The sequence below is a fragment of the Sminthopsis crassicaudata genome, chromosome 1 (genome assembly GCF_048593235.1).
Source record: "Sminthopsis crassicaudata isolate SCR6 chromosome 1, ASM4859323v1, whole genome shotgun sequence".
Lineage (NCBI taxonomy): Eukaryota > Metazoa > Chordata > Mammalia > Dasyuromorphia > Dasyuridae > Sminthopsis > Sminthopsis crassicaudata.
The window spans coordinates 705,704,804-705,730,534 of NC_133617.1; the positions used below are offsets into that span (position 1 = coordinate 705,704,804).

The 25,731-nt window shown below is 40.0% G+C and overlaps 1 protein-coding gene across 1 annotated transcript; it reads right to left on the minus strand.

The window, feature by feature from the left end:
* Positions 1-7,424: 7,424 nt before the first annotated feature.
* Positions 7,425-14,915, minus strand: BRK1 (BRICK1 subunit of SCAR/WAVE actin nucleating complex). Its single transcript, XM_074283945.1, has 3 exons — positions 14,743-14,915; positions 8,264-8,346; positions 7,425-8,128 (listed from the first exon to the last, which is right to left on the minus strand). Exons 1-3 carry the CDS (start codon positions 14,858-14,860, stop codon positions 8,102-8,104), a joined length of 228 nt encoding a protein of 75 aa, XP_074140046.1. The 5' UTR covers positions 14,861-14,915; the 3' UTR covers positions 7,425-8,101.
* Positions 14,916-25,731: the final 10,816 nt, after the last annotated feature.

The following is a 25,731-nucleotide window of genomic DNA, read 5'->3' on the forward strand; positions in this document are numbered from 1 at the left end:
AAGGCCATGGAGAGGTTCCTGATGGACATAAGCAGACTTATAACCAACAAAAACTGTGTAGGAATATTACAAACTATATCATCACAGCTGTACGATGGGAAAAACGTTTAGTGCGCAGGACTAGAAGGCCGAGGAAGGATGCCTGCATGCTGTCCTTGTTTAGACTACACCAAATATTTGGTGCGCAATAAAAGTATAATGAAATATTTTGCTAGCCAGACAACTAAGCTATAAATGGTTTGTTAATATTAAATTTTTTTAAATTTCTGACAGACTTATGCCTGAAACTTAACCATGATGATTAACTAGGAAATTAAATAGCAAAGCTTTTCATTAGGACAGTATAAATAAAAAAAGGGAAATACTCTTTTACACTTCAGGTTTATGATCTTCTATAGAGTCCCATTCCACTGATATTTGAAAGGACTGTCAGATTTGCTTTTCTTGGATTGCAACCTGGCTGAAAAATGTGTTATATCTTCAACTCTCAGAAAGAAAAATAGGCCTCCTTATCTAAAACTGTTCTCTTCCCCCAAGAGGCTCCTGCCCCCATCTTCTATTTCTCCATTAAAAGTTACTTTTCCACAGAGACACTGACATCTGTTGGAACTGTCTTCCATTAATTAGAGCTTATCTAAAGGGAGTTGTTACCTTTTTTCCCCTACATATGAACAATTTCTTCTTTTATTCCTCACTGTAGCTGCTTCAAACACTTCGAAAGGAGAACCTGTTTTTTCCCCCAACTCCCTCAATTCCCCCTCAAGCACAAAAGGATCAAAATCTTCTCCCTCTACCTCATTTCCTGTTATCATCAGCTCTTGGGGGTCTGTTTTCATATCCATGCAGATGATTACCAGATCTACATATCTAGCCTTAGATTCTCTGGGAGCTCTTATCCCACATCCACCATTTGATGGGGATAATATTTAGACACTATTTGAAACTTGACAGTGATGACACCTGACATCCTAAACTGGATCACCCAGACAGGTATCTCAAGTTCTTCCCCAAGGCTTCCAACTTTTCTGTTACTCTCAACCACGATTCTCTCTGCTATAGAGAATATTCTTGTTCAGATAAAGGTTTGATTCCATTTCCTCTGAGGTCCTTCAACTTTGATATTCAGTGATTTCCCCAGACTCAACATTTCAGATGATCTAGGCTGGGAGTTCTTAATATTTTGGGGTCATACACCCTTTGGACAAACTGTGAAGTCTATGAACCCCTTCTCAATATTTTAAAATACAAAGGATTACAAAGGAAACTAAAGGTTAATGAAAATATTTTCCCCCAAGTACGCAGATGCCCTGAAACCCATCTGTGGAACACATAGTCCATGGACTCAACACCTCATGTACTCCTAGCCCCATTTTACAAGTGAAGAAACTGAAGACTTCAAATGCACTTCACAATGAAAGCCCTATTTTAATTCATTGCCATTTGTAAAGTGTTTCCTAAAAGCTGAGCACAGCAGACACAAAAAGTGAAGTTATTGAGGTAGACCAACTCTTCTTGACCAGGGGGAGGGTTATGATGATGTCCTTACACATAATACTCATGGAGCTTAAGCAGAAAGGAAAAAGATTCCACATCCCTTTATACATTTGCAGAAAAAGCTCAAGGCCAGCTGCAAATGCTGAAAGGTTTTGTGTCTCAATCTCTATGGCAATCTCTTCTGTGCCTGCATTGACCCACTTTAAAATTTCTCCATGCTCTGTCTAGGAAGTGTTTGAGTAAACAGGAGACTGATGTCATCTTCTCACCATAAGCCAGAGAGGAAGGGGTCCCATTTTAAGATGATGAAGGACTTATTTAGCAGAGATACACAAAGTAAATGCAATAGCATCCCTGATGACTGATGATCAAGCAATCCTAGATGTATATATTAAGTACAGTCTTTGAGCCAAACATAGGAAAAACATGAGATGTACAAGCTATAAGGCATTAAAACTAATCACATAATGATTTTTCAGTCTAGTGATGTAAGAGTATGAAAAATGGTGATGGACTAGGAAATGGGAAGAAGGAAGTAGGAAGGGGGAAGGGAGAGAAAGTCAAGGGAGCAGAGGATGTATTAACAAAAGTCTCAAAAAAAAAAAAAAAAAAAAAGCTAAAATATCCTTTCCATAATCCATTTTGGCTTAAGCACCACTAATGCTTAAAAGCATTGTCCACCCTATTGCCTGTGTCAGATTGCTTGCTATCTCGGGGAAGGGGGAGGTAAGAAAGGGAGAAATAAGGGAGAACACAAAATCTTATAAAAATGCTGAAAACTATCTTTACATGTAATTGGAAAAATAAAATACTACTGAAGGCTTAAACAGCCCTGGATAAAGGTCACCCCTGCTCCAGAGGATCCCCTCCCTAACACCAGATGGTCCATGGACCTGGACTTTTTTTTTTTCTTTTCTGAGGCTGGGGTTGTGACTTGCCCAGGGTCACACAGCTAGGAAGTGTTAAGTGTCTGAGACCACATTTGAACTCGAGTCCTCCTAAATTCAAGGCTGGTGCTCTATCCACTGCACCACCTAGCCGCCCCCTATCAAGCAATATTTATTAAGCGCCTACTGTATGCCTAAGAGCTGGGAATACAAAGAGAGGCCAGATAATTCCTGTCCCGGTTCAAATCTGTTTCAGGATATGCTTCAAAGTCTCTCTGAATCAGATCATTGGTACTGACCTACCTTTCCAGAGTAAGGGAGTAAAATCTCATCATTCACCCCCTGGTAACTTCCAAGAGTTCACTATTTAAGAGGTTGATGTTTCATTAAGCTCTTTGGAGGCAGAATTTTTTTTTTTTTTTTTTTAATCTCTGCTGCTTTGAACATGATTGAAATTTCCTGTTTACTAAATGCCTTCTGGGCTAGGAAAATGGAAGATATGCACATCAGATAGTCTACTAACCTGGAATAGTTAGGAAAAGCAAGATCTAGTCCTTTATTCATTGGTGACTGAATGACTTAAACAAGTCACTTACATATCTTCTCCAATAATCAAGGTGGCTGCAGACATGAATACTGGGGAGTTTTCTTTAGTTCATTGCTTTAGGCTTTATAGCTTCTTAAGTGTCAGATTTGTGATCTCATTTGAAGTCCACAATTATGTGAGATAGGTAGGTGTAAGAATTATCTATTCCCACATGAAAGGGAAAGAAAGGGAAGGTGAAGAAAGGTTTTAGCTATTCATATGGTAGCAGTAGGGATGTGAACCTGGGTCTTGTTTTCTTTTTCTCTTGAAATCAAATATAAAATTATAATTTTTTTTAATAGCTCCCTTGAGAGAAAAGTCTTATTATCTGGATTTCTCCCCTTCCTCCCTACTCTGTTTAAGGCTTGGCTGAAAGGTGGAAACCTTAGTTAAGCAACTACTTAATTGAGTTCAAGAGTGATCTCCACACCAACCAAAAAAGTTGGAGGAAATTTGAGGCAGATTGTGGGGCTCCTCAAAGCAGGAATAGTGGCAAAGATCTCTTAGTTATAAGATCCAAATAACTGACAATGTAAAAATTCTGTGAAAATATATCTCATAGTAAGAAACTGAAGGATAGAAATGAATAAAAGGTAGCAGTAACGCACGTGTATAAATGGGTTAATGGATATGATTGCTAGGACAAGGTAAGAGACTCAAGAAGGCCTGTTTTAGAAAGAGATTGACAAATGGCAAGAAAATAGCTAATTCAGAACCTAGCACTGTGCTTGGTACACAGTAGCTTAAAAAATCCTTGAAAATAGACTAAAGAGAGATCTTGATAACTTAAAAAACACCCCTGCATACAAATGTATGGAAAACAAGGATAAGGTGAAATCTGGGAAAAGCTTGCAAAAGGGACACATCTACAGAACAGTGTTTTAGAAGTAAAAAATCTGCATACAATGGATTGGGGACTTTGGAGAACACACCCCATCTAATTACAAAAGTTCCTGGCTGAACATGTCAGAATGAGAAACCTGCTTAACTGGGTTTAGAATTCCTTGTTGTTTGTCTAAATAAATGGACATTCTGGCTCACAAATCAAAGGAGATTAGTTATGAGCTAGTTACAGCATAATAAACCTTAGTGAAAAGAACTAGGTTTGCAGTGATTTCACTGCTGTGCAACAACAGAGAGACCTGACCCCAAAAAATCCAACCTACCTTACATGAAGTATTTAAATAGATTTGAGAAAGGATTTATTTCCCTGAAGCATTTGGAGGTTCTCAGAAGTGCAAGATGTAAGGAAAACCAGAAATCTCTCAAGAAAATATCCACATCAATTAGCCCTCCAAAATTTGGTCATGTCTGAAGGGTTATAATCTTTCCAGTTTCCTTACTCATTACTAATTCTGGACATAAAGAGTTTGAAAGAAAAGTAATGGTATCCAAAGCAATCCCAAGACTTTAGATAGAAAGTATCACCTGTATCCAGAAAAAGAATTATGGAGACTGAATGTTAATCAACAAATGCTATGTTCACTTCTTTTTTTTTTTCCTCTGCTTGCTTTTCCTTTTGCTCTAATTTTTCTCTCCCAAAATGATTCATAAAGCAATGTATATTAAAATATATTAATTTTTTTAAAAAAGTAATTGGTAGATGAGGCATAGAGATGAGATGACTAGTCCTGATAGATCTGGACAGAAATTACAAATTATGGTTGGAGTTATTTAATAAAACTAGCTCCACTAAGTCAAAGGAAGTAAGAGAGAAGACATCTACTCCACCCCTGAATCTGAGTGTCTCTTGTAGGCTGAAAACAGGAAATGTTTGTGTTGTTCTCTCAAGTGAAGACTTCCCCTAGGAAAACAATGAGCTACACTCAGCAAAGAAGTTTTTTTTTTTCTTTCTTTAAACAAAAAACAACAACAAAAAAAAAACTCTCCAAGACAAATCTTTGGAAATATTAGATTATCAGAGTGCCAGGAAATTTACTAAAAGTAATTTCTATGGAAAAAGAATTAAGTAACTGATTTAAAAATTACAAATTGTAGATAGACTAGGTATCCTGGAGACCAGCCTTTAGGTAGCCTTGAATTAGGTCAGTTCTGGCTAGAAAATCCTGATTCTAATTGTTAGGGGCTTTTTAAAGCTAGTGATGACAAATGGAGCTGGTGACTACTTGTAGTTGTGTCTGTATCGCTTTCTCTAGAGAAGGAAGCTAAGTTTATTTGGTTTTCTGGAAGAGACACATTTCTTTACCATTAGCAACTGAATTTCCAACCTTTAATCTGTCAAACATGGTTTCCTGAATAACATCAGAATACTGCGGATACAATTAATGGGAACACATCTTAAGGGGCATCTGTATCAAAGAAGTAGTAATTTCTGGGAGAGATCTTTGAGAGAACATTGAATTTAATATTTTCTATGAGAATCTTATGTTTGTACTTTGTATAAAAATTCAGAAGTCAGAGTAATAACATGTTGAGAAGTTAGAACTTGATGCCTATGTAGTGACTGGGTATTTTATTTTTCTTCATTCTTGCAGTCTGGCTCAAGTCATAGGTTTGAAAAATAGAGCAGATTAAAGGCTCCTCTAATCTACAAAGGGGATTTGAAAACTATTCAGGCAAAGAAACTCGAAATTCCAAATCTCCTGAAAAATAGAGCACTCATCCAAGTGTTGTAAGGCAGTACTCTGAAGGTTTCTACTAGGTGGTCAAGAAAGAATTTTTGCACTTTGTATTCATTTGCTACTTTCATGGGAATATGATTCAGTAAAAAGTCCAATTTGATTATAATCATTTGTTTGTGGAAAGGCTGCTCGTCTTAAAATAATAATAATGGGATGAAAAACCTAGGATTTTGGAAGGAAAATTAATTGAATATAACACCTATGGACACTCCCAAGTGATTTACAAATAGGAAAGCATTTCCTGGTCCCTGATTAAGCTGGGCCTTTCAAAAGGTGGAAGGCTTTGTTCCAACACCTTCAGGCCAAGGAGAGTTGGCCAGAATCTAAGAGTGCACACAAGTCTTTTGGAAACCCAATTTAAAAGGTATAGTTCAAGAGAATTAAAAATTGTAATGAGACCTTCAAAAAGCCCTATGACCAGGACTGCCAACAAGTGAAACTAACTGAGCAGCAGAAACAGAACATGCAAAGGTCTATTAAGGGCAAACTCCTAAACCTTGAAAACTTGGAGTTGTTTTAAACCTGTCCCAAACTCGAATGATTTGCTGTTTCCTTCTCCAGCTTATTTTTCAGATGAGAAAACTGAGGTAAACAGTGTGAAGTGACTTGCCAAGGGTCACAGATAGTGTCTGAGATCAGACTTGAATTCATGTCCTCTGGACTCCAAGGTGGATATTCTATCCTCTTCACCACTGAGTTGCCCAAATAATAAAGATAGGTACAGGCATAATAGCAAGTTATGTCTTAGGTCACTTGAATAAATGAAAAGGCCTTTACCATGGTATTTACCATGTGCCAGACACCAAGCTATGCCATGAGGATACAAATTCGAATAAAGTCCCTGTTCCCAAGAAGCTGTGAAAGACGAGCATTGGGAGTAAATGGTGGCCCAGGCAGGATATTTTACTTTGAAAAATTCTAGGAAAAATGAGTAGAACCTTAGGGAATGAGAAAACAGAGCAGGTTGCTCTGTTTATATTCAATGAGTTACCATTAGCACAGCAGACCACTCAGTGGTTCCCTGGAAACAAATTTAAAGTCTTTTATGTGTTTATAAGTAAAATACTGGCAATAGGAAATTGAAATAGGTAGTCATGAATATGTGAAGTACTTGTCCTGCTAGAGAGACTTAGCTACAGCATTACTCATTAGCCCCTAGAACTACTGGCACTAGACACTCACACCCTAATTCCTAAGGTCATAGGGAATAGGAATAAGAAAGCAAAATTACTGTAAAGTGCATTTTTTGCTCTAGTAACAATTAAACAGTATTTGGGAAGAGAGGCTTGGCCTGGTGATTTCACTGGTCCAGAAAACTCCCAAATGAGGAAATCGGTAATTTAGGGCTTTCTCAAGATCACATGACTAAAACATGTCAGGACTTCCTAGCTGGGAGACGAAGCTGTTTCTTTGAAAATAACAGCAACAACAAAACAAAATATTTGCAAGTTCTATCCCCTGAACTAGACTTATTTCCAAGTTTAATAAAAAGATCTCACAAGGTCTCAGATCAGAGGAGGGCCTTTCTTCAGGAAATAGCACTGCTACAGCCTGGCATGACCTCTTGGGTCCAATGACCATTTAGATTTGGAAAGAACTTCAGGGGTCATATCAAATTCAAAGCCTGACATTTGGAAAATCAGGGTGTAGGTGACTTGCCATAGGTCAGTAATAAGCAAGTGTCAGAGAGGATTTGAACCCATTTCCTGAGACTCCAAATTCCAGCTCCACCCAGAGAAGCCTCTTCTGAGGGGGGGAGGGGGCAGCGACACTGGATCTACTTCCATCTTCATCTGTTCAATCACATCAATCAGATAAAGTTGAGAAGTTTATTGGGAAAACATGACAGGCAGAGACACCTCACATGACAAAAAAGAAAACTACTTTGAAAATGGCCCCTCCAGCCATGTGAGAGCCTAGCCCCATCTCCTTTAAAAGGACAGAAAACCTGGCGGATTAGTAAAGACATTCTATGGCAGCTCATGCGCCCTGGCAGAGGGCATCAGCCTGGACAACCTCGACACTGCTCCCCCTCAGCATGGAGTTCAGCACCCCCACTAACGATGGGCAGTGAACACGGAGCCCTTCTCAAACCGACAGTGTGGGTCTGGTGGAAATGCTGTTCGGCCATCTCTCACCTGGGAAGCTGTAGGGGACAGGGACTGAAGATGAGGTGGAAAAGGACATCTTAAAGAGGGTCCCAAACTTCCAGCTTTTCAGCCATTTTGACAAATATCTCCAAGTAAAAAAAAGTCACTTAAGTAAAATGCCCAATGTTGTTTTTCTGAGAGTTCCCCCTGGACTTCTCCCCCACTCCACACACCCACAGATGCAAATGGTAGAGCCCAAAGGCCACATTTTTAAAAACAGAAAAGCAAGAACAAGCCCTGGCACTCAGTAAGGAGTCAGGAAGGAGCTGGAGTCTGCTGGCGCCTCTCCCACACAGGCTAGTGTTCTCCAAGGCGACTGTCCAGCAGGTATATTGCATTGGTCTAGGTAAGGGTCTCTCCCTTTGTTACCTGTCAAAGAAAAATAGACACAACTCAGTTTACGAGGATTTGGGAAGATCTAGTCCCCCTCATGCAGAACTCCCAAACAAGCTTTTCCCTTGGGCATCTCTGCCCCCTCTCAAGAAAAGATCTGGCCAGGCTCACCCTTGCTTCAATGTACTCGATTCTTCGTTCCAGGGCTGTCAATTTCTCATTTAGTGTTGCAAGCCTTGAACGACAGGACATATCTAATAAAAGGATATGGAAGGCTCAAAGTCAATATTACAACACAAAGACTCAAACTGTCCCCAGCCCCACCTCCCAGACAAGAAGAGGAACTGAGACTTCAGGTAGAACACATATTTAAAGCAAAGCCTAGGGGCAGAGAGAGCTTAATAGTTACACAGTTCAATGCCCCCCAACAAGTTTGGGGCAACTGAAATTCCTATTCAAGATGGCAAAAAACAAGAGAGTTAATGGGCATTCAAGACAGAAGAAGTCTCACAAGTTAAAGGTTGCAACTGAGGATAAAGGAAGGACAGGGAAATAGCACAGGAGGGGAAAAGATGACATTTTTAAACTCATGATGATAAATCTCAAATAACTCTAGATTATAGGGACCGGAAAAACAACATTCATGGAAAAATCAATGAAGAGATTATTTTTAAGAACAGGAAGCACTTTAGCCCACCTACTCTTATCTTCCTTAAAGATAACTTTGAGGAAGATGAGGTTCAGAAAGATGAAATGAGTTACCCAAGATTCTCAAAAAATCATAGTTCCACTTAGTGGCAGAGCTAAGGTACAAATCTGAATTTCCAGACAGTTCAACTGTGTTCTTTTCACCCCTTCTTCTATATTTCAAGACCCAATTTATTTTTTAAATTTATGTCAATTAATAGGGTGACTGCTAGGTGCTGAAACAGAAATGAGAAACGAGCCACTTCACTTTAGAATGCATAAAGAAATGGAGCCAAAATCTGACCCATTCCCTGAATTTCTAAGTGATAGACTTCAAAAGTCTTAGCAAAATAAGAGGTAGGCTCCCTATAAAATTTTAGGTCATAAGAAAGTCAGCAGTGGAGGGAGAGGAAGCTCTCAAGAACTACATTCTGAAAATGCAAAAAGAAACAAATTGAAGTAAGAAAAAAAGTTAACAAACTGATGTAGGGTTTCTTTTTTCTTCCTTTTTTTACTTCCTCTAACAAGGAATGGCTTGTTAGGTGGAAGAGGGATACCATTTAGAAATTGAAGATAATGCAAAAGCTACCTATAGAACATTTAAAAAAATAACAAGATAAAAAAGGGAGATAATGGAGGACAAATAAAAAGTCAGGGAATCTCATAAGAAAGGATAAGAAAGCACAGATAAATGGGATGATATTAAGAGATGACAAAAAGAAGATAAAAGTACTCAACTCTTATTCTGCTTAGCTAATTTCTGTCCAGGAAAATGAGCTCTGGATTGGAAAGGGAAAAGGGCAAGTTCAATAGGAAACAGCATCATGATACAGAAGCCCAACATGCCAATGCCTTTTCAGGCTGTGTTAGCAGTGGCATGGTGTAGAGGACAAGAGAGCTCTGGTCTGCTCTGGTAAGAACCCACCTGGAGCTCAGATGGTCATTTTAGAAAAGACACTGTTAATCTAGAATGTGTTCAAAGATGGTGAAGAGCATTTAGATCCTACCATACTTAGATCTTTAGAAACTTTTCCCCTGTGGGGGACAGTGGAAAGAGTATTAGATCTGATGTCAACACCTGAGTTCAAGTCCCAAACATTTAACAGCTGTATGACTTTAGTCAAGGCCTCTAAACTTTCTAAAGCTCAGTTCTTCATTTTTCTATCCCACAGGGTTGCTGAGGAAAGCAGTTTGTAAATCTCAAAGCATTATATAAATTGCAATCACATTATTTGGTAGTTCTATGGTCCCCCCAGAAAATCTATTTCAGAAGAAAGAGCTGTGTAGAAATTATTGTCTTATTTCTAAGACCCACTAGACATTTATTCACATTATCTTTAACTTAGAACAGAAAGAACATAGCTCAGAAAGCCAAGAATTAGGTTAGAAAATTGGTTTCTATTTCAAAAGTAAGGGACCCTAATAGCTTTCCTTCTGGAGAGGGCAGTGATTCCTTAGATCATCAAAGCATTATACAGCCACCTTCTCAAAAGGGATGGGGCCTCCTACTGCTTCCCTGAACCATCTGTCACACCCAATCACAAAATCCATATTTCATCACAGACTGGGCCCAGAGTCATGCCATCTTGATGGCTAAGGATTAGAACGAAATATACTCTTATAGTTAAATTCATTTAACTGACAAGTACAGCAAAAGCATTTTTAGTAGGGGGCGGGAGGGGGGGGAAATCAAAGAGTCTCTCTTATACAATTACTGATTTATGGATCTTTTAAAACATGTTTCCACTATAAATCTTAGGTACAAACTATAAAAGCCTATATTTTTCTTTAAGATATAATTGGACATAAGACTCTTTCTAAATTCAGCAAATATGGTGTGCCACTTCAACTAAGAATAAAATGGCTGTGATTTGAGCACTCATCAGTGCAGAAATAATGTCACATCTGATGCTAATTTTCAACACAAGGCTGGTGAATAAAATGTGACAAACAGCAGTGTCAGGTTATTATTAAATTTTAGAAAAAGGGCCTCAATTTATACAAAATGCTTTACTATCAGAGAGCTTGGAAGCACAGTAATGTGTGTAACCATAACTTAAAAGAAACAATCTTCTAGGTCCCCTTGTTTCAAAATGTATGTATATATATCCCAAGGATCAGGTTCTTTTGATCTTTCCCTTTCAATATCATTAACTATTATACTCATATTTAAGACAAAATAAATGATCCTCTCACTCTCCCTGACCTCCAAATGGACAGCATGGGAGTTCTTCAGCCTTGAAGAAATTTTTGAGTCCAAACATGATGTGAGGAAATGTATTAGTTTCAGTTCCCCAATAACACAGGAAGGCCAAGATGTCAGGAACTTACATGAAAAGTCAGAAAGTACTCAACTTTCTAAGTTGCTTTAAACTCAGCTCTACTGGGTAGGAATGTTCAATTTGTTTCAATTTTAAAAATCATGGAACATTAAAACAAGGGACCTTTTTAATTGTTTACTCCAACTCCTCATGAAGTACCGGCCCCAATAGGGAATATAATGTGCTTTAGGAGGTCTTAACAGCAACTTAGTGGCCAATGTAGGATTAGAAGGACCCAAAGCTTTTGACTTTTGGTGCAGGGTTCTCTGAGATCAATGCTCTCTATAGCAGCATGCACTTCTAGATTTCTCAGGACATATAAAGGCACCATTCCCAAGGCCACCTGACAACCCTGACAATTCTCCTTTCTTTCCAACATGGTAACCAATCGGTCAACTAACATTTAAGTGTCCTTCTGTGGGACAGGGACAAAGTTTAGCTAAGACAAGATTCTGCCCTGAAGTAGTCTAACAGAGAGAGGACAAGACCAGAGATAGCTACAAAAAGCATTACATACTAAGAGTCAAAAACCTTGGTTTCAAGTCTAGCCTCAGATACTTACTCTCTGTGTGACTGTGGGCAAGTCATTTAACTTCTCTGGACCTCGATTTCCTCATCTGTAAAATGTGGGGGTTGGACTAGGTGGCCTTTCAAGTTCCTTCTGCCTCTAGGTCTATGAAGTCTTTACCCTCCATTCCTCACCTTTCTCCAAAGTAAAGAAACTCAGGAGAGTAAGTCACACCTAGGTCAAACTGACATACTGGGTGGGGGAAAGAGAAGCAATAAACATTTATATAGGACCTACTACACACCAGGCACTATAAAAAGCACTTTAATAAATGTTATCTCATTTGATCCCCATAACAACCTTATCAGGTAGGTGCTATTATTTTCACTATGCATATTAATATGACCTGGGCCTCCTCATCCCAAGATCTAAATTTTCTTTTTATCTCAGCCATCCCCTAGGATGTTTATACCTAAGAGCTTACTATCACTTATAAGTGCTTCTTTTTAAATTCAATTTAATTTTATTTTTCAGTTCCAAATTCTATTCTCCCCACCTTTTCTGCCATAAGAACACAAGAAAAGCATGTAGTCAAGCAAAATAAATTGTCTCACTGGCCATGGTCTTCCTTCATTAAAAAAAAAAAAGTCTTAATCTGTATCCACACAAGGGTCCTTTTCCTCTGATTTCTTTAGGGCATAGTATTGATATCATATCTCTGCCTGTTTTTACTTCATGATTTTAAATTGACATTCCCTTTTCTGACTATAATCTCCTATCCTTCTACCTCCTGATCTACTTCATTTCTCCTAAACCAATTATTCAGTCCTCCAGACTTTCAATTCCTTGCTATCTAAGGATGCTGACTCCACTATAAATTCATGTGATCTAATCTTAAATCAGACTCACAACCAAAGGGCAATCCTTTTATTCTTCTGACTCAACACAAGGGATATATTCCAAACCTCCTTCTTTTAAGCCAAATACATATACCCACAATCCCATCTCTCAGCCGATGGCCTTGCCTCCTACCTTATTGAGGAAAGTCATCCCTGGTCCTAACCTCCCTACTCGGTTCAAAGCCCTGGGGTCCTCCGGCCTCTCCTCCCCCAGCTCCAGTCACTGAAGTTGCCCATCTCAGATCCCCTTCCAACTCTTCCAGGAAGGTAGCCTATCAATCATTCTCCCCTGTCCATTCAGGCTCTCAGTAACTACTGGCTCTTTTCCAGTTGCCTATGACTGTGTCCAGGTCTCCACCACCCTGTCCTGCTACGTCCTCTGCACCCATTCATTCCTCACCTCACCACTCAATTGAAATTGCTTCTCTCCAAAATGCTAAATTTCAGGGTCCTTTTTCAGTCTCCATCTTTTTGAATTTTTGGACATAGTTAACCAATTACTCACTCCCTCTAACTTAGAAAAACACTCCTCCCTGGCATTCAGTGACATCACTTTTCCTACCCTTCCCCACCCCCCACTACTTCTCAAACTCCTCGGCTGAATAAGCAATTCACTTCCCACCTCTCCAAAAGTAGGTCTTCCTGTTCTTATCTTTCTGCATTTTCTCCCTGGGTGATCTCCCAGGCTCCCAGGTATTCAATGACCTCGGTTGGGATGATAAACCTATATAGCCAGTTCTAATCTTTTTCAGCTCCACAATTGCACACTATTAACAGACCCACCAGGATATTATTTTGATAAGACAAATTGAATATGTTCAAAAACTACTCCTCCTTCATCCTTTCCTATTTCTGCTGAAGACATATAAAACTCATATCATCACGGTTGGCTTTTAAACTATTCCACTGCCTTATGCCCCGTGGCCCATCAGTTGCCCAATTCTATGGCCACTGCAGCTCCCTCCTCCTGCACTCACATGGCCGCCACCCTAGCTCTTGCCCTTCTCACCCGTCAGCTTGAGTATTTCTAATTGTTTCCATTCAGTCTGATTTCCAATCACATAAGCTGCCCCAACAATAAGTCTGGTCATTTTACTCCCTGATCAAATATCACTTCCTGCGCCTAGCACAGAATACCCTACCTACCTGCCCAGACTTGGCTCACATCACCCACCCTTCCATGTATAACGTACACGGGACTACTGGCTGCTCCCCAAACTCTTCATTTTATGTTCAGCCTAAATGAACTCTCCTGCCGGCAGCCCTCCTCATTTCTTACTCGGAAACTTTAAGTTCCTTCCAGCTTCAACTCGGGGCCTCTTCCTCAGTGAAGCCGCATCAAACTACTATTTATGTTGTATCCTCCCAATCGAATGTAAGCTCCTTGAGGGCAAGGTCGGTAGGCTCTCGGTTAGAGCAGTCGGATCCCTATTCCACATGGACACGGAGCTATCATTTCCACTTCCGCTTCCACCGGCATCACTTTAGTCCGGAGGCTGACAGTTAAGTTTCGGATCTCCCCTCATGGACCACAAGACACCCCCCCCCCCCCGCAGGGGCCCAGGCCTCCCGCTGAACGGGTCCCAGTGAATTCTCGGCAAACAGCAGACTTTGGAGTCAGAGACACCACGGAAGGCCTCGGTCTCAAAGGCAAAGACAACAGAGGCACAGGACCGCCGGCCCTTAGCATCTGACTCCCCAAGCCAGCTAGCCTAGACCCCACGACTTGGCACACAGTCAGCGCTTAATAAGTGCCCGGACTCATTCGTGTCCCGCTTCTCGGGGGCTCCTTAGAGAATCAGTTCCGAGCCCAGCCCGGGCAGCCAGGAGCCTTTCCCGTCCCCCCCCCCCCAGCCCCGGTCCCTCGGAGGTCCGTCCACTTCCGCGGGGGTCCCGAGGCCACAGGATCGTCGCCTCCTCTCGGTTTGGGGGCCGCGGAGGCAGCCTGTCAATCTCGGCCTCACCAATGACCTCCCCCTTCCCAGCCCGGAGTGACCGGGGGGGATTCTCTCTCCCTCCCCCGGAAGCGCTCGCGGTGGGGGGAAGGGACCGCCTCCGGTGGGCCCGACTGGCAAAGGGCGCCCCACTCTCCCGGGTGGGGGTGCAGGGTCAGAGGTCACGGGGGTAGGACCGGCGCGAGGGCGGGGTGTGGCTAGGGGAAGTGCAGGTTGGGGGGCAAGGGGCAGCCGCTTCGGCGACTCCTCCCAGTCGTAACTCCCCCTCCCAGGTGCTCACCGAACGAGTTAAGGAAGTCCGCGATCTTTTTGATGCTGCTAGTGATGATCTCGATGTACTCGCGATTCGCCCAGTCCTGGTGGATCTCCCGCTGCACCGGATCCTCCTGCCCCGCCATGGCCCCCGCCCGACCCAGCGCGCTTGCGCCGCCCACGCCGGAAGCGCGCTCTTGGCTCGCGCCTCCCCCCCGCCCCCGGAAGATGGAGGAGCCGGCAGCGATGCGCGTGCGCACTCCGAACGGCCGCCTCCGCCTACCTCTGCGGAGAACTTCGGAGGGAGGCGGGTTGCGCGTGCGCCTTGAGCCCGGTGGGGTGGTGGGAGGTGGGGTGGGAGTGCGGCCCAGCTGTTGAAGGCCGTTAGGGAGAGCGCGCGTGCGCCGGCCCGACCGGGCAGCCTTGGCCTCTAAGTTCTGTCTTAAAGTTCGAGGGAGCAGAGGCGTCTTTTCAAAGGGCTGGAAAAAAGTCGGCCTTTGTGCAACAACCTTTGAGCTCGCTCACAAAGTGCCCTCCGAAAGCGGCAGGGTGTGCAGTGCCCCCTGAGCCCTGGTTCAAGCTGCCTCTACCACAGTGCTGTGTGACCCTGGCCCAGTCACCTAACCTTTCTGAGCCCTAAAATCTACCCCTCAAATGCTGCCCAAGAGTCGCGTCACTAGTTGGGCAAATAAGCAATAACGGATAACAAGATCAAGCAACATCTTTTTTCAATTTTCTGAGGCCAGGAAGTGTCTGAGACCAGATTTGAACTGGGATCCTCCTGAATTCAGGGCTGGTGCTCTGTCCACTGCGCCCCCTAGCTGCCATCTAGCTACCCCCTATCAAGCAACATTTATTAAGCACCTACTGTATGCCTAAGGGCTGGGAGTACAAAGAGGGGCCCAGATAACCCCTGTCCATAAGGAGCTCCTAGTACAGCAAAGCTTCCAAAACTCTCTTGCAATCCCATATGGGGTTCAAGTAATTAAATGTGGGGGTGACAACAGAAAAAAGTTATCCAATGTTCGACCAACCTTTATTTCTTTATGTAAAAATAAGCATATCCATCTCAGTATGTAAATATTTTCCTCTTTAATGATAAAATTGTGTATAAATGTGTATATTAAAGAATTGTTTTAAAATAAATGTGTTTTTTGTTATTAATATTTGTTTTGGATACCTTTATTATATATCTATATACCCAGGGCCAATTCTTGGGTGAAAAGGCAGTTAAGCAGTCCTGGATTAATGGGGGAGAAAACGTAACCAACACAAGCTCTGTGTAGGATAATCAGGAAACACTGATAGTTAAGACGAGTTTTTGGCTTGTGTCCTTTTTGCCCAGATTGGGGACTGTTAGTGTGGAACTCATGCCGTGTAAGATGTCAAGACTTTTTTCAGCATGTTGCTGAAGCTTTTCCTCTTTAAAATTTGTTGCCACACAATTTTGCAGTACTCATAATGAAAAATTCTGTCCACTCAGAGAGAAAAAGCGGATGGACTCTGAAAGCAGCTTTAATCTGCCTTTTTACTTTATACCAATTCATTTAATTTTTTTTAAATTTCCCCAACTACACGTAAAGTTTTTTTGACATTGATCTTTTAAAACGTTGAGATCCAAACCCTCTTCCTCTCTCCTTCCCATTCCTCCTCATTGAGAAAGCAAGCAATTTGATATAGATTACACATATGCAGTCATGCAAAATTTACTTTTATAGAAGTCATATTTTGAAAGAAAACAGACCCAAAAACCCCCCAAGGAAAATTAAAAAGCATGCTTCGTTCTGCATTGAATCCATAAGGTCTTTTTCTGAAAGAAGATAGCATTTTTCATCCTAAGTGCCGTCCATGTTTAAAAAGAAAATTGAAAAACTTTGAAATTCATTGTGATGATTTTCTAGGAGGTGGGAAAAGGGATTGCCAATGCAATTAGTGAGGTAGAAACAAAACCTCAATCACTGTTTTAAATGAGGGACTAGATCAAAGCTTCTTAATTGTGGGGACTGTGACTCCATAGGGACTGAATTCAATGGTCCCAAAATTATGATTTATTATCGTTAAATGTTGGATTTGCATATCTATTTTATATATCTAAGGTCATGTAAAAATTTCTCAGGTGGAAAGGCCGGTGGAAGTGGAAAAAATTTAAGAACACACAATTAATTCCCTCAGTCCTATGATTTACAAAGTGCTAATCTTACCTCCCAGAATCTCTAAACGAGAAGGGCTCCAGAGGTCCCTTGGTCCAGGCCATTAGAGAAGCACAAATCCCTCCTCTCCAATGCACAAAGCAGGTGGTTTTTTAGCCTTTGCTTAAAGATTTCAGGGAGAAAAGGTTTCTGGTTTCACTCTGCCATCATTCTGGTTATTAGGAAGTGGAAAGGAGTAGTCCAAGAGGACTTGGCCTCCAATCTGTTAACAATCTGGATCTATTTCCTCTGGTTAAGTTCAGGAGTTTGGACTGCATGGACTTCTAAGGTCCCTTCCAAACTTACATTTCAGATCCATTTTTCCATAACACAAAGCTAAATCTGCTTCCAGGCATCTAGTTCTTCCCTCTGGCCAACCCAAAAGAATCCAATCTTCTTCAAATATTTGAAGACTGCTAATGTATTCTCTCTTCTTACTAGCTTTTTATTTTCCAAAATACATGCAAAGATAGTTTTTGACATTCACCCTTGTGTTCCAAATTTTTCTCCCAAGAGTCCAATCTCTTTTTGAAATGACAGCCCTTCAAATATTTGAAGACTGCTAACATATTCTCTCTTTTTAATAATAACTTTTTATTTTTCAAAATACATGCAGATAGTTTTCAACATTCACCCTTGTGAAACCTTGTGTTCCAAATTCTTCTCCCAGGAGTCCAATCTCTTTTCGAAATGACAACCCTTCAAATATTTGAAGACTGCTAACATATTCTTTTTAATAATAGCTTTTTATTTTTCAAAGTACATGCAAAGATAGTTTTCAGCATTTAACCTTGAGAAACCTTGTTTTCCAAATTTTTCTCCCTTCCTCTTTAGCTCCCCCCCTTCCCCTAGACAGCAAGTAATCCAACATAGATTAAATATGTGCAATTCTTCTAAACATAGTTCTATGTTTATCATGCACAGATCAAAAGGGGGAAAAATGAGAAAGAAAAAAACAATCAAGCAAATGACAAAAAAAAGATGAAAATACTCTGTTGTGAACCACATTCAGTCCCCATAGTCCTCTCTGTACGAAGATGGCTCGTTCCATCACTAGGCTATAGGAATTAGCCTGAATCACCTCATTAACATATTCTCTCCTGAGTCTTTTCCAGGCTAAAAAAAAAAAAAAGGCCAGTTTTCAGTTCAATTGATCACTAAATGGCATTGACTTGAAAGAACTCCACATAATTTGATCTTCACTAAAACCCTAAGGAGGAGGAAGAACAGATAGCCATATCCTGTTTTATAGGTGAATAACTTGCCCCAAATCATTTTTAGTATCAGAAACAGCTTTTGAAACATCAGTTGTTCTGAATTTAGTAATAGGTTGCCTAGTAACAAGAGTTAGCACTATAGGGGGAGGAAAGTATTTTTTGAAGTTGGCTGGTTTAGGGATAGAGGAGGTACACCATTAATTTCTACCACTCCATAAGGAAGAAGTCACCCTAAATGGCCAGATTTAGAATGAGAAGAGATATTAGAATCATCTAATACAACTTCTTTCTGTGTATAGTTGGGGCTCTAAGGGGAGTGACTTAGCCAAGTTAATGCAGCTTGTCAATGATAGAATAAGTGCTTTTTGCTTTTTCCTGCTTTTTTTTTTTAAGGCAATCTCAAATGAGCAAAGCTCTGGAATTCAAACTCAAAAAAAGGAGAACTGCCTATTTTATAAAATTTTTCATTTTATTCTAGTGCTGTTAAGTCTCCTTGCTGAATACTTTCTTAAATAGTTTCTCCAGAATTGTTACAAGGGTAAGTCTATTGGGATAAATCTATGGAGACCGAATATAGATTAAAGCATACTATTTTCATGGTTTTTTTCTTTTCTTTTTTCTCATGTTTTTCCCCTTTTATTCTGATTTTTCTTTCACAACATGATTCATATGAAAATATTTTAAAATGATTATACATGTGTAATCTATATCAGATTGCTTGCTATCTTGGGAAGGGGGGAGGTAAAGGAGGAAGGAAGAAAAAAATGGAACTCAAAATCTTACAAAAATGAATGTTGAAAATTATACATGTAATTGGAAAAAATAAAATACTATTAAGTTTAAAAAAAAATAAGGTTGAGGGTATAAGTTGCTTCAATCAATCATGCAAAGCTGAGACATATACACAATATATAAAATATATACTTCCAATCCCAAGGATGCCATGCTAAATTTTATGTCCTTTTCTTGGCAGCTAACCAATACAGGATGAAGGGCTGGGTCTGAAGTCAGGAAGACCTGAGTTCAAGCCTTGATCATAATTGGCAGAGATTTCTTCAGGATCAAATAATAATAGAACATCCTTCCTTCCAACTAATACAAGCTTTGCTAGTGATTGTGCTGCCTTTTAATGCCATGTCTGTACTGGCTTTTTGGTCCCTAGAAGCTTATAGACATCATGAGCAGAAAAGTAGAGACAAAATAGCAGTGGATTTGTCTTCAGGCGAGTTCACCTGGAGATGTGGTTCTGTGACTCACCAGCCTTGGAACTCGAAACAAATCACTTTGTCTCAGTCTCAGTTTCTTCATTCAATTTGATAAACTTTCATGAAATGTCTACTGCAGGTAACACTCATAGCCTGGGCAGCATAGCCTAGGGGATAGAGCTGGCCCTGGGTTCAAGTCTCAGCTGGCTGTTGCTTAATCTCACAAGGCCCAACTTAATGATGTCAAATTTAAATAGAAATAGTGACCATTAAACCAGAAAGATCCCTGTAGACTTCATATTAACTAGAAAGCCAAATATTGTGCAGCACGATAAGTATGTTGATATTATAGAAGAACTGCAGTGTTTAACTTATATTGGATCACTTGCTGTCTAGAGGAAGAGGATGGGAGAAGGGAAAAAAATTTGGAACATAAGGTCTTGCAAAAGTGAATGTTGAAAACTAGCTTTGCATGTATTTTGAAAATAAAAAGCTATTATTAAAAAAAGAAAACCACATATTGACATTATATAGTGTTGTATTTTTATTTAGTTCAATATTTCTCAGTTTTCTTTAATTTTTCCAGTCCTCCCCCCAATTTTCCCAGTTACTTTAATCTGGTTTAGCTTGATTTGAATAGTGCTGTGGGTGTTGGACCAGTGTTTGACACCTCTTCCTAACATATTAAATTGCAGAGAAGGTGTGAATCTGTATCAGTAAAAGTTTCTTTTCACGACAATGCCTCATTCTTATAAATTCCAGGTCCCATCCTATCATATATAATGTATAAAGCATTATGTTGGATGCTGGGGATATGGAGATAAACCAAATTAGTTACTGCCTTTACTGCCATTATATCTTGCTGAGGAAATGTGGAGATAACATTGAGAAATGAACTGTTAGGGAGACAGTAAAGAGAGAACCAGGAAATGGGACCCCTGGAAATTGGAGGAGAGAGGATACCTTTAGCTAAGGAAATTGAGATAAAACCTAAGCTTAAGCTTGGAAGGAACAGAAATATGCCAGAGTGCTGGAAGAGGGCACTGTAAGATCAGGTAACAGCCGGGCCACAGAGATAGGGACAAGTTTTTCCCGGCTCTCTTGGTCTTCCACTATTTTGTTCCCACTGTTCTTGGAACTTTGTTTCCCCTTCCCCCCAACCCTCATTGTCTGGATTCTTACTCATTCTTAAATCCTCATCCTTAAAGTATGGTATACTTGAATACCACCATCTATGCTACTAACTATGCTACTAAGTCATACCAGCTCTCAAAGCCCCAGTTTCTTCATCTATAAAATGGAAATTATACAGTTATCTCTTCCACATCAAAACTTTCCCCATTGTGGTTTTGCTATATCATGAGCCGGAACAAGAAATTAAATACTCAAAAATGTATAATATATATATATATATATATATATATATATATATATATATATATATATATATATGTGTGTGTGTGTGTGTATGTATATATATATACATATATATATATATATATATATATATATATATATATATATATAGTATTGTAGAATATCAGCATACTTTTATCTTTCAATATCATAATAATTCAGACTTCTCCGGTCCAAAGGGAAGGTCAAAACTTGTTACCAGATTTTCCAGATCATGGGGCATTGCAGCCTTAATTCCCTCGATGTAAAAGAGATAACTATAATACCTGGCACACTTACAACATTATTATGAAACTTAAATGAGATAAATAAAGCACTTTGAAAAACTCAAAATACATGTCAGTTATTGTAATTATTGAAGTACTTTTAAAAGATTTGTATTTCTACCAACTCAGCCCAACAACCCCTCTTTGGGATTTCTTGGTAAAAATCCATCATCCCACAGCCAATCTGGTGATGGATCCCTTCAAAATTAACTGGTTTTATAGTTGTATGAAAAAAAAATGCTCTAAATTACTGTTGCTTAGAGAAATGGAAATTAAAACAAGCTCTGAGGTATCATCTCAAACCAATCAGATTGGTTAAGATGACAGGAAAAAATGATAAATGTTGGAGGGGAAAACTGAGACACTAATTTGTTGTTGATGGAGTTGTGAATTAATCCAGCTATTCTGAAGAGCAATTTGGAACTATGCCCAAAGGGCTATAAAACTGTGCATACCCTTTGATCCAGCAGTGTCTCTACTGGGTCTGAATCCCAAAGAGATTGATTGTAAAAGAATGGGAAAGGACCCACATGTGCAAACATGTTTGTAGTAGCTCTTTTTGTAATGGGAAGGAACCAGAAACTGAGTGGAAGCCCATCAGTTGGGGAATGGCTGAATAAGTTATGGTATATGAATGTATTGGAATACTATAAGAACTGATGAGCAGGCTGATTTCAGAAAAGCCTGGGAAGACATATATGAACTGATGCTGAATGAAGTCAGCAGAACCAGGAAAACATTATACAGAGTAACAGCAAAACTGTGGGATGATCAACTGTGATAGACTTAGCTTTTCTCAGCAATTCAGTGATCCAAGACAAATAGACTTTGTATGGAAAATGCTATGTGTATCCAGAAACTGAATGTGAATTGAAGGACACTATTTTCACTTTTTGTTTTGATTTTTCTTTTACAATATGACTAATATAAAATGTTTAAAATGATCATACATATGTCATCTATATCTAATGTTTGCTGTCTTGGGAAGGAAGAGAGGGAAAAAATTTTTGTAACTCAAAAACTTACAAAAGTGGATGTTGAAGGATGTCTCGACGTGTAATTAGAAAAAATAAAATACTATTAAGGGGGGAAAAACAAAAAAAAACCAAAAAACAAAACATTAGCTTGTTTGGGAGACAAGTAGGTGATAGGTACAATGCATGTAGCCCTGACTCTCTGGTTCAAATGTGACCTCACATATTAGTTGTGCTTCCTTACTACCTGTGTGACCCTGGGGTCATTTAAACTCAATTGCCCCCCCCAAAAAAGGAACAGGTTTGATCCTCTCCTCAAACAGAAGTAGAGTGTGCATCATGCTTGAACCTTGTCTAGTTTGCATTGCCTGCCAGGCAATTATCTGCTATTGACAATGCCTTCAAAAAGTCAAGGTCCAAGCTTAGTCCAAAAGAAAAAAAGATGAATAGGTACCTTCCTCCCTTCTTTGCAGATGTGAGGAATCTTGGGTGTGAAATAGTATATAAGTTAATATCCAGTTGCTGTACTTTGCCAAAAAAATAATTGCTAAACTTTTTTTTTTTTTTTTTGTTCTCTTTTAAATTATTTGTAAAGAAAAAAAAAAAGATAAGCTTTCTGCATTTCTGCATAGAATGGGAGGGGAGTGAGGTAAAAATTAACGATGTCCCTGGAAATGGGAGGGGGGAAACGAGATCATCTCTGTACCACTGTGAGATGTCATAGGCAATAGTTGCTTAAGTACTTTCAAAGGACATTGTTTGTTTATACATTACTTCCCCCACCCCCAAGCTATGCAGAAAGCTTATCTTTTTTATTCTAAAGAGGATAGAATCCTGGTAGCTAGATGGAGCAATGGATAGAGCACTAACCCTGAAGTCAGGAGGACCTGAGTTCAAATCAGACCACAGACATTTAACACTTTCTGGCTGTGTGACCCTGGACAAATCATTTACCCCAATTGCCTTAGCCTCCCCCCCCCCAAAAAAGGAGTATATATACAAGATATATACTGTATAAAGAAAAGAGGATCTCAAAGATTATCTATCCTAATTCATAGAAATATACAGCTTGGATTAGAATAATGTGACCACTTCAGGAATTTCATTATTCTCACAATTGAGATCTAGGTATATTCAAAGAAAATACTGAAATTTGTCTCATACAGATCTGACAGCTCTGCTTTCTATTTTTCAATCAAAAAAAATGAATAGATTTATTTTGGGAAACAATTGGGGTTATGTGGAATTTGTCCAGGGTCATACAATCTTTGAGGTAGGATTTGAACCCTAGTTCTCCTGGCTCCAGGACCAGTGTTCTATCCACTGCACTAACTACTTCTTGATTAGATTCTTTCAAGATTTTAATTTTTATCATTGTAGGTAGATACACCATAGGTTATTAATTATTCAATGTCTAACAGAAAAACGAGAAATAAATAATGTCCTTTTCCTGGAGCTTCCTTCTCTGCAAGGTTTCTAAATTGTTCCTATCTCATCACACTCCAGTCTCAGAATTGCAGACTTTCAGAATTAGAAGAGACTTCAGTCGCCATCAAATTCAGACTCTACCTCAACAAAAATCCCTCTCTAACATACCTCCCAAATATCACACATCTTCTGCCTATTTCTTCCCTACTTCTTTAGGAAAACACACCCAAGTGTCCTCCTTCCTTTGATTTTCATTTGACTCTCCAATGGCTTTACCTCTGACAAAGAATCTCTAACTTTTGCCACCAGCTCTTGTATTAGGGTTCCTTTACCCTTCAGCTCAAGAACCAGCAATTATATTAGGATTATCCTGAATACCCTCCTCCCTTTTCTCCGATCACTTGTACTTACTTTGTATTTTTTGCATTTGTCTACATTTATAAAGATTGTTTTTCTCCCATTTTCTTGAATGTGGGTAGTTTTATTTTTCTTTGTATCCAAAACACCCAGCATAGTGCTTAGAACATAGCACTTTGAAGGAAGGAATGAATATTGAATAAAGGGATGCCTTCTTTTCCACTAGTACTAAATTTGTTTCTTTGTAACTTTTATCCTTTACTCCTCTTCTGCCTTCTCAGGTCAAGCCACACAAATCCAATCTGTCCCCCTAGGATTTTCAATTACTTAAAGGCAGCTATTATGTGTCTCTGGAATCTTTTCAAACCTGAAGATCTCCAGGTCCTTCAACTAACCCTCATAGACATATTCTTTCACATCCTGTGTTATCCTTCTCTGGACACTTTCTAGCCTATGAATACCCTTCAAGGTCCCTAATGAGGGGAGGGATCATCTCCTCAAATAACTCACCACCTCCTTTCTGCTTGATTTCCTTCTACTATTGTGACCATCCCTAACCCCTTTTATTCTCTCACCTCTTTCTTGGTTTATGACCTCTTTTTAAGCAACAAGATTAATTTAGCAGTCCAATTCCCACTATTCATAAAAGATGGCAAAATTTAGGTCCCACCCAGAGAACACCTTCAAGGCCAGGAGGTCAAAGAGAAAGTCCACCAAGATGAAAAATAGAAGCCAAATGTGGCAGGACTCGCCTTTGGCCCCCAAGCATTATCTCTCGCCGTGGCATGGGCTATTGGGCTACCATGTCCTTTTCTTGCCACCTGCTAACTTCCAGCCTAGGGCTTTCTTACTCATGTCAGCCATCTCTTCATTTCTCATAAGGCCGTAGGCTGAATTCATTTTTCGTCATGTCCCAGTCTATACCAGCTACTTTCTCTTCATACTTCACTTTTCTCCACTTACACTGCTACCACACCAGTTCAGGCCTTCATCACCCCTCACACCTGGGCTACTGGATGGCTTCCTAGCCTCAGCTTTTTTCTTCCTATAATTAATCTATCTTAGACGCTAATGTCAAGGTGATTTTCTGAAAGTGCAAGTCTGGTAATGTCCAGTGGTTGGTCCTTATTAACTCTAGGACCAAATGCAAATTCTGTTTGCTTTTTAAAACATTTGATCCACCTGACTCCTTGTGATATTTCTAGTCTTGCACATTACTCCTTCCCACACATTCTCTGGTCCAGTCATACTGGCTGCTTGTGACCCATTTCTGTGCTGTTCCCTTCCCTAGAATGCTCTCTCTCCTCCCCTTCACTTCTGAGATTCTTGGCTTCTTTTAAGACTGAGATCAAATGCCATTTCCTCTGTCTGGACCAATTTTCCTAGTCTGGACCTCCCCTCCCCCACTACTAGTACCTTTCTCCCATCTACTTTGTGTGTACCATGTGTGTGCTCCTTTATATGCCTGTTGCCTCCTCATTTGAATAGAAGCTCCTTTGAGGGTAGGGACTGTTTTTTTGTTTTTTGGGTTTTTTTTCTTCACATCCCCAGTGTTGGGCAAGATGGTTTGGCGGTAAGTGCTTCATACATGCTTGTGACATGATTTGAGAGATTTTGCGCAGAACTTGGGTGGGGACATTAGGAGCTAGGGAGGTTGAGAAGCCCTATCCCCTCTCTTTGGGATCAGGCTACCCCCAGAATGAATCTGGACTCCAAATAAGTGCAGAGTAGGAGAACTTTAGGCAAAGGGCTCCTGTGGGCCAGGTGACATTCTCATCTTAGAAATAAGAGAATATTCTGAGAGCTGGTGATTGCTGTTAAGAATTGGGGGTGGAGCTTCTACTTTCTTAGCTCCAAATTCAAACACTTTTCTGTCTCATACTGATTCAGATAAGAGCACTGGATTTGGGGCTAGGAAGACTCAAGATCAAATTCAACCTCATATAAGTTACTGGCTGTGTAACC